This window comes from Rhincodon typus, chromosome 17, assembly GCF_021869965.1.
Source record: "Rhincodon typus isolate 14 chromosome 17, sRhiTyp1.1, whole genome shotgun sequence".
Taxonomy (NCBI): domain Eukaryota; kingdom Metazoa; phylum Chordata; class Chondrichthyes; order Orectolobiformes; family Rhincodontidae; genus Rhincodon; species Rhincodon typus.
In genome coordinates, this window is record NC_063348.1 from 48,822,201 (window position 1) to 48,832,363 (window position 10,163).

The 10,163-nt window shown below is 41.2% G+C and overlaps 1 protein-coding gene across 1 annotated transcript in view; it reads right to left on the reverse strand.

The window, feature by feature from the left end:
* Nucleotides 1-9,686, reverse strand: part of cstpp1 (centriolar satellite-associated tubulin polyglutamylase complex regulator 1) — a gene marked incomplete at its 5' end in the record, with an annotated part of 285,279 nt that extends 275,593 nt beyond the window's left edge. Inside the window, one exon of the mRNA XM_048607362.1 lies at nt 9,559-9,686. Within this exon, the coding sequence (XP_048463319.1) occupies nt 9,559-9,686 (128 nt within the window). The remainder of the gene's footprint in view (nt 1-9,558) is intronic.
* Between the last annotated feature and the right edge of the window lie 477 nt (nt 9,687-10,163).

Here is a 10,163-nt window from a genome sequence, read left to right on the forward strand (position 1 = left end):
GGTAATATGGCAGAAATGTAGTGAAAAATCATATAAAAAATCATCTTCAACTGCTACTTTATGTGATAGTCTGGACATAAGTTAACCTTCTGAGTGAATGTAATTGAGAACTGGGTCAAGCATAAAAATGATTATGAGGGCTCTTGATCCCTTGAATCCAAGGGATGACCAGAATTGCTTTTCCTATCCTATCCCATCCTATATCAGTCTGGGATCCAAGGAAATTGACAACATGACTTTTTCATATTATACAAATAGTTTCTTCACAGGTTTTTCTCTTCCCTGATGGTGCTACCTTAATAATATGCTCCCTCCTTCAGCTGAGAGATTTTAGTGCACTATGGGGGTATTGACTAGGTCATTCCATTCTTAGTATCACTACTGTTCACTGACCAGCTAAAATAACAATGATTCGTGGCTGCCTTTTTTTAACCTCAAAACCATCTTAAGATAAAGAAATCTCGACTCAAGAAGCCTCAATGATATTGCACAAAATACATAAGATAAACAGACAATAAGTTCATATGCCTGTCGGAATCAGGAACATAGGTAGGAAATGGAGTTGTTCCTGAATCCCAAAAACCAAATTGTTCCTAAATTCATGTGCCAAGGTGGTGACTTTATAAAACATAATGGCAAGGTGTGAAGTCATTGTGAAGTCTGCCAATGAGAATTTCCAATTGAGCTGGTGTTCTGTCTATGGCCAATGCTTTGCCAAATACAAATGGATTCCAGCTCTTTATAATGTTCTACTAAAACTACATCATTGAACGGATAGCAACCTGTATTTGGTAAAGTGATAAAGAGCTACAAAATCTACAAAAGGTGGAGGGATTTGGCAGCAAAAGTGGCAAAACTGCCAAAACTGTTAAAACTGTAGTGGACAATATGAGTAGATGTGTAAGATTTAAATAAAACTTCATCACTTGAAACTAACAAAAAAATAAAACTTTCCCCTTGCTGTGGTATTTCCTGCAAATAGTCTTGATGGGTACTAGATGAAAAGCTTCAACAAAATGTGTCTGTCTTTTTTTTTTAAGCAAAACTATTAATTATTACAAAAACCCATCTCCTTTGTTAAAGAGCAGAAAATTAAGCTATCGTCATGAACTCTCCATTAATTCTCATGGTTGAGTTTTGATAAGATATTAACATGTTTCAAATAACCTTGTATGCTCAATCTACTTGCATGTATGGCAACATACCAGATTTAAATTCAGTGCAGAACAAGTCATTCGATCAGGTAACTTGCTCCAAATATTTATTTTATGTTTCAGTTATAAACTGGCTTTATACCATAACCATTAATCTTTCTTTCTTGATGAATCAGTTCCTAATTGAGAACGGTTGTGCATTTTGCTCTCTGGTTTCTGACAATATTGCTTCCCCAATTGCCCTTACCAAGTGTTGGTATGTTAGAGCACCTTTCACTTGCCACCAACACCAAACGTGGCAGCATGCAGTCGTGCTTTATATCTTTATCTAGTCTGTTTATTACTGTTTCAGAAATAGGTAGCATATCTTCTTCCTCAAGGACAGAATCATAAATCTCCTGACATTTTATATGGATTTGAATTTCAGAAGACATGTATAATTAGTGCTGTCTTTTATTTGCATTGAAACATATCTCTAACATATATACCACTCATGCCACATCCTAAAACACTTACAACAGTACAATTATTGTACCTCAAGAACCTGCAAGAAGGCTTTTCGAAAAGATTGATATACATATGTATAAATAAGCAGTGTTTCCAAAAACTTATCCTCCTAACTGCGCACCTTGATACAAAAGAAGCCTCAATAGAATGAAGCCTTGCACTAAAGATTTGGAAAGGAGAAGTAAAATTACATAAGTTAATATTCATATAAAGGTGTCACAATACATGTAGTGTCATAAATCACTGACTAAATAGTGCACGTTAGTGATTGCAATGAGTTTATCCTTTTTTTTGAAAAGGGATTACTCAGTTGGTGAATGAGAGCAGTCTAATTGATGTGTATTTGATCTTTCAAGAACAGAAGGTTGCTTTTTTGGGATAGCCAGAGAGATATTTGGCTGGATAAAGGACTAGATGCATGCGTAGACACAAAATGTAATAAATCATCATAATAGTAGCAGCTTTGTATGGTAGCCAATAACTAACGACTGGGCTCCCACAAGAATCAGTCTTGGAGCTGTCGAGCAACAAGATCTTTGCTAACAACCTTGATTAATTTATCAGGGAACAATCTATATCGTTAGAGGACCTTCAAATATTTGCGTAGAATACAGAGACTAGAATGCTTTAATCAAGGCTGTTTATTGCTTGCCATACAAACTTACTTTTTCCACTCTAAACAATCACCCCCTAGTCTGGGTTGGCTTGAAGTGTATATATGTATATTATATACACACATATCAATTAATATAAATAACTGATCAATACCAGTTTACTTTATTACTTTCAACTACTAAGTATTTAATATCTAACAACAGAACCTATTACATGCTAACATACATATTTATGGGTAACACCAAAAAAAAGTATGGGTTTTACTTAATTTGGTTGCAGGCAGATCTGTATGCAATGGGAATGGCCACACATCATTTAATATAGATAAATGCAGCATGAATGAATGAATGATTTATTGTCACATGCCTAGGAAGATAGAGTGAGACATGTTCTGTTGCCACAATCCGGCACCATTTTGAGGTGCACGGAATAAAAAGAAAGTACTTAAACAGAGGTCATCTTCATCGGCTAGGATCTCAACATGGCTCCAGGACTTCTGCAAGGTCCCAAGTTGAGACCTACAAGACTCTACTGTGAGAAGTATGTGGGGGTCATCTCTTTTATTGAAAGTTCATAACAAGTGTTGCAAAAGCAGAGGGAGCGCACAATATGCATGATTTGTTTGAGGTAGGCAAGCCACAGTGGAGCACGAATCATCAGTGCAAGCTGCTAATGTTACAAGGGCTGAGAGTTAATTAAGATGGAAGTGAGAGGAGCTGATGGCAATGGAAACATAGATTTGTAACCAGCAGTCCCCACCTGGAAGGGGAAGTGATCAGCAGAAAAGTAGCCTGCATTTATGACAGACTGAGGAGTGTCAATAAAACCTATGTCAAATACAAGTTGACTCCAGCTTCTTCCTTTGCCTGAGGAATATTTGCCAGATTAACATAAACTACGAATACACAGAGTTGAGTATAGAGGACAGTATTCATTTCCACTTGAAACTATGGTCCTCTGCAGAATGTGGCCAGTTCCTGAGATGGTTATGGAATTACTGCCGCCAGAGTTCAAAACAGATTGGGGCAAATGCAAGTAGGCAGAAATATAAAAAGTATGAATGTTTACAGAGATTGTGACACTGGGGCTTGCCCAACTCCCTTTGGCTGGAGGCTTGAAGGAAGGAGGGGGTGACAAATATCTTCAAGCCTTCCTGTTCTTTGTTTGTAATGTCACTGAACTAGTAATCCAGAACCCCAGGCTAACGTCCCAGGGCCATAGTTCAAATACCAGCATAATTGATGGTGAAATTTGAATTCAATAAAAACAATCTAGAATTTTAGAAAAAGCCAGTCCGATGGTGTCCATGCAACCACTGTTGATTGCTGTAAAAAATTCATCTAGTTCACTAATGATATCTGTCACCCTTATCTGGTCTGGCCTGGTCGACGTGTGACTCCAGATCCACAGCAATATGTTGACTCTTAATTTCTCTGAGAAATTAGGAATAGGCAATAAATGCTGACCTCACCAGTGGCACCCATATCCCATGTTATCCCACTTAATCTGAACTATCAACATCTTTTCTAGTCCAGCACTCTACACCCCTACACCCCACCACCCCACCCACCTATAGCATAAATGCTGCCCCCTCCACACTTTGCTTCAGCTGTGATGAGGAGTCAAGTAGACTCAAAGCATTAGCTTGCTGTCTCTTCATGGATGCTGCCTGACCTGCTGTGATCTCCAGCATTTGTTGTTTTCAGCCATAAGCATGAAATTCAAGAAGATCTTTTCAAAGTTTATGTGGTGTTAACCTAGCACAATTTGAATATTGTTCTTGATTAAATAATCCAAACTGTTCAGATGAGTAAATCCATCAGCTAACTCTAACTGAGGAAAGTCAAATTGAAAAACATCTAAATTGCTAATAAAGCCTTCCATAAAAAAATGAACTCCACCATGATCATGATGTCCCTCTTCAGTTCAGTGTTCAATTTGTTTTTAAAAACTGAAAGAACTGCGGATGCTGTAAATCACAAACAAAAACAGAAGTTGCCGGAAAAGCTCAGCAGGTCTGGCAGTATCTGTGAAGAAAAAAATCAGTTAATGTTTCGGCTCTTGTGGCCCTTCCTCAGAACTAAGGGGCCACGGGAGCCAAAACATTAACTCTGATATTGGGAGGCGACTGGGAGGTTAGGCTAGCTATTACGGGCCAGGCAAAGATGTTCAATGAAACGGTCATCTAGTCTATGTTTGGTCTCACTGATGCAGAGGAGACCACATCGGTAGCACAGGATGCAGTAGACTCTAAAACCACCAACGCCCACACCCTACACCCCTCCTCCCTCCTCAAACATATTCAAGATAGGATCCCCCTTGTCCTCATTTTCCACCCCACCAGCCTCCGCATCCAACGTATCATCCTCAAACACTTCCACCAACTCCAATCAGACGCCACCGCCCAGCACATCTGCCACTCCCCACCCCGCTCTGCCTCCTACAAGGACCATTCCCTTTACCACTCCTCAGTTCATGCTACACTCCCCACCAATCACTCCAAACAACACCACCCCCCAAATACCTTCCCCGTAAAAGATGCAACACCTGCTCACACACCACCTCCCCTCCTCCATCCAGGGCCATAAACAGTTCTTCCAGGTCAGACAGAGCTTCACCTGCATCTCCTACAACCTAGTCTACTGCATCCGGTGCTGCCAATGTGGTCTTCTCTATATCGGGAAGACCAAACGTAGACAACTGTTTTGCCGAGCATCTTCACCTGGCCCATAACAGCCAGCCTAACCTTCCAGTCACCGCCCATTTCAATACCCTCCCCACTCCCCCTCCGACATGTCCGTCCTTGGCCTCCTCCAGTGTCGCAGCTATTCAGAACGCAAATTTGAGGAACAACACCTAATTTTCTGCTTGGGCACCCTACAGCCCAGAGGACTCAACATTGAGTTCTCTAATTTCAAATAACCTTCCTACACAACCCTGGCTCCCTTTCCAGACCCATCTCCTCCCTTCCATTCCACCTACTGACTCTCCCTTCCAGCTACCAAACGGATTCATCCCTCCCTTCAACAAACCAGGTCGTACTTACTACTGGTGCCCACCTGTCACCACCATTCCACTATGCCCCTCACACCCCCTGTATCTGCAGCTCCCCCTACCCCCATTTCCAGTCCTGAAGAAGGATAATATCTGAAACATTGACTTCTCCTTTCCTCCAGATACTGTGTTCTTCCAGCCTCCTGTTTATCTACCTTGGATTCCAGAATCTGCAGTCTTTTTTGTCTCTAGTACAGTTGCCACTTGGTTAATGGTCACTTCTCAAAAGTTATTTCTAAAACTTTCATACTCTTCAGATTATTACAATGAACTTATTTAAAAGATAAAAGTCTAGCATGATATCCCAATGGCTTGTTTCACTTAGAAAGCCAAAACTGAGGTCTGACAAAAAATTGTGTCAAATATGGTCCTCAGCAGGTTGTTGCAAAGACATAGCAACTTACACTCCAAGTTAAAAATAATTTATAATTGGAGGTTCCCAGAAACAGGTTTTCAATTTGTTCAAAAAGCAAATGACTGCAGTTGATGCAATTTAATTTTAATTGAAATCCAAATTAATCACATTTAGATGAATTGAGAAGCCTTTTAGCAGATGTGGCACATAAGTCATACAACAAAACCCAATACGACTGCCTCTGGCAACTACCAGCTTGTTTGAAAGATTATTGTAATTAGACACTCTTTTTTTTGCTGGAGTCCTGACATCACTTGAAGAAGAAAATGACTGATCCATGACCTGTAATTTGCAATAAGTCATAAAGAAAATATCCACAAGCAGGTGGCAAGTGAATACCCACACATTGCATGATTCTTCCAACTTCATCTTCAGTGAGGATACAAAAGGCATACCAAACACACACCAGCAAAATGGAATGCAAACTTCACTGCTAAGAACTGGAATGAAGAATCCATTTCAGTTTTACAAAGAATAAATCAACCAGATTACCTTCAACCTCTCCTGTATATGCTGGACATGAACAATAACCGAAAGAAAAAGGGGTCTTGCGGCCAGCACTAAAAATAACTTGCAACTGCAGTTATCTTTTCATTAGTAAGAATCAGTACTGAAATTCTCATTTTATATTAAAAAAATCTATTGCAGAAAATTTAACTGGGGATATAAACCTTTAAAAAATACATATTTGGCAACAAAGAGAATGAAGTTGACATGAAAGACGCTGGGAAGTATTGTAATGGTTGAACAATGAAAAACTGACCCCACCGTAGATGTGGACAATAAGGGATGAAAAGGTGCTGTGGCCCCGATAGTTCATCGATGTGGATCAAAACAGTCAAGTTAGTAAAGCTAAAGTAATTAGCTAATTTGCTGCATGAAGTAATAGGCAATGCAAGGTGGGAGATAGGAACCAAACCGGTTTAAAGAAGACATATCCCTTAATACCTTTGTTTAACAAAAATGCATCTTAGATTTAAATTAACAACTGATCGAGCATCCATTGTCATTTGAGGAAGACAGTTCCAAACCTCTCCTATCCTTCGTGTATCAGATGCTTCCTAACATCTAACCTCAATGGTCTGGCCCTAATTCTCAGACTATGCCCCTAGTTCTAGAATATCCAATGAGTGGACCCTGTTATTTCCTGTTACTATCTTGAAGACCTCGATCAGATCACCTTTTAACCTTCTAAATTCAGGAGAAAACAGGCCTAATTTGTGTAATCTCTCCTGATAACTTAACCCCTGAAATCCAGGAATCATTCTTATAACCTAAACTGTCCTCCCTCCAAGGCTGATGTATGCTTCTAAGGTGTGGTCCCAAGATCTGCTCACAGTACTCCAAGTAAGGTCTAACTAGGGTTTAGCATAACTTCAGCATAACTTTTGCATCCTTGTGCTCCAGTCCTCTAGATATAAATGCCCACATTCCATTAGCTTTCTTGATTGTGTCACTCACTGCAGAATTCCTAACTTCTGACCTGCTCTTATAGTCAATGTCTGTATGGCTGGTCCTATTCAGTTTCATGGGAATGATAACTTGCAGGTTGTTGATAGTGGGGAATTCAGTGATGGGATTGCCATTGAACATAAACACTTTCATGGCACAAATATTACTTATCATTTATCAGTCCAGGATGTTGTCCAGGTCTTACTACTTAAGTATAACTATATTCATTATGGTAAATTTAGGACTACTCACAATATTGTGCAATGAACAATCAATGGTTAAAGAGATGGCACAGAAAGAAGGTTTCTGGTTTCTACATTGCTGAAACAAGTTCTGGGAAAGATGATAACACTACAGATGGGAGATCATTCATCAGATTCAGATCAGTGGTTAGCACTGCTGCACAGGAACCCGGGTTCGATTCCACCCTCGGGCGACTGTCTGTGTGGAGTTTGCACGTTGTCCCCGTGTCTGCGTGCGTTTCCTCCGGGTGCTCCGGTTTCCTCCCGCGGTCCAAATACGTGCAGGCTAGGTGGATTGGCCATGCTAAATTGCCCATAGTGTTCAGGGATGTGTAGATTAGGTGGGTTATAGGGGGATTGGTCTGGGTGGGATGTCTGAGGGTCGGTGTGGACTTGTTGGGCTGAAGGGCCTGTTTCCACACTATAGGGATTCTATGATTCTAGATCAGAACCAATGTCTTTGCAACAAGGATGAAGGGAAGGTTAAGAAATGAATAATATAAAGAAGACATGGTACAAAACAAGGACCGGTGCACATAATTCTGAATACTATCAACAGAAGGTTCATAGTAAAAGGATATGGAGCATCCAGAGAAGTAATGACAAGGCAAATGAAGATATTAACTTTGGGAATGAATGACTAAAATGCCTCAAGTTCAAATGTGCACATTCAAAGATTCTACCAAAGACAGAGACTCAGATTCCGTCAGCATTATGAGTAGGATAACTGAGGCGATCTTGATCAATGCTAGAATAAGGTGAAAACACTGCAAATGGGGCAAACAACGTAATCATTAGACAAGGGGAATCTACACAAATTCTGGGTCCAGAGGGAGAATGGGGCCAATGAAATTAAAGAAGCATACAGAGGAACAGATGAAGCAGCTTTAAGTGATAAATTAAAGTCAAGGTATGAAAACATGATTCTGTAAACAATACTGAATTCTAACATGGATAATCAAATTACTATGTGAAAGGGCCAATTCCGTGATTAATATTATGTAGCAGACAGTAAATGAAAGAACATGAGCATTTGTACCAACATTAGGAGAACTACCCCACCAAAGGGGGCGGGGCAACAGATTGACATAGTAAAATTCCACAGGATTGTAGCAATGTGCCAGCATTGCAGAATCTTCCATCATCATCCATGGTGTTTCCTAGCCCATCAACAGTGGACAGTAGCAAGATGAGGTCATATTAGAAGACATAGAGGTGGCAATTCTCAACACTGACCCTCGTTGCCTCGTGTTCAGCTGAAACTACCACACAGTACTACATGCATACAAAACATAAAATCAATATTGCTGGCTACAGACAGAGCTAAGCAGGTCCACAAGTATGGCATCACAACAAAACCTCTACCCTAACTATATCTAGTCAAAAATGGTGATCGACAACCAGTCAACTAGTGAGAGGAGTGCATGAACATGATTGTCACAATAATAGAACCCAACATAAGGCTGGATTGCAAGTAACTTTATTCCAATAATGCCATGGAGACCTTCATATCTTGATGGGCAAAGGAATCAAGGGTTATGGAGGTGCAGACAGGAAAGTGGGGTTGACAATGAGACTGAAGTACAGAGGGCATACTTGAATGAGGGGGAGAAGGCCATTCAGCCCTAAGTCCCAACTTGGCTTACTCCTCCCAAGGGCCCCCACCATCACAGATGCCAGTGTCCAGGGCAAACTGGTCCAAACAGAGGGCAACAGAGCCTGGTCATGGCAACGCCCTGAAAACCAGATTCCCAACGGATGTTCCAAAACGTTGTTTTTTTAGGGGCGGGGAGAACCACCAGGAGAGAAAGCTTTAACAAAAAAACAAATCATAAGACAATAAACTAAAAGGATCACTGGCCTCGAGACATTAACTCTTGTTTCTCTGTCTCCACAGACGCTGCCAGACCTGTTGAGTTTATCCAGCAATTTCTCTGTTTTTATTTCAAGCTTGCAGGGAATGTGAAACTTAAAGGGGGAAAAAAAAATCAAAACAGAGAGGGACAGAGGAAAATGCTGGAAATGTTCGGCAGGAGGGGAAGAGGGAGAGAAAGGGAGAATGTTTGAGGCCAGGGCCCATGTGGAGGACCATCCTGACAGAGGCCAGGACTCTACTCACTCAGGTAGTCCTCTGCCGACATTGAGAAACGGTCCGCGTTCATCCTCCCGCCCAGGACAACAACGAGGGACAGAGAGAAAATCCGCCGTTTTCTCCTCACCACCTACAACCCGCACCAGCTTCTGCTGTTACCATAACAGCAGCCCTCTCCGGAAACGTGCCACCCGCAAAAGATTCCCCCTCTCAACACTCCAGGCCCTGAGCTATGGTTCCTGTTGTGAGAGGAGCCTGTCGAAGTCCCAGCTACCTATCTGCTCAGGAATCTCACTCCAGTGTGCTGCAAAGATGTGCACAGCTCGGGTTTAAAACACAAATAAACCTCCCCCCCCCTCCAAACTAAAGGTTTCATTCGCCGTTTTTTTAGAAAGCATAGCAAAAGTTAACTTGCTGTCTTGCATTCAATTGCATGTCCCACACAATACTAAAGTACTTCTGCAAACTAAGACTGGTAGCAATGGGAGCCCAGATGCCAGAAAGGGAGAGAGTGAAAGACAGGATGAAGGGCTTTCCAATTGGGAAGGGAGGTGGCAAAGCAAAACATTTAAGCAGGGAATGCCAGTGGCTGCTCCAGAAGAACTGATTTCACCGATGATGTATAGCACAGT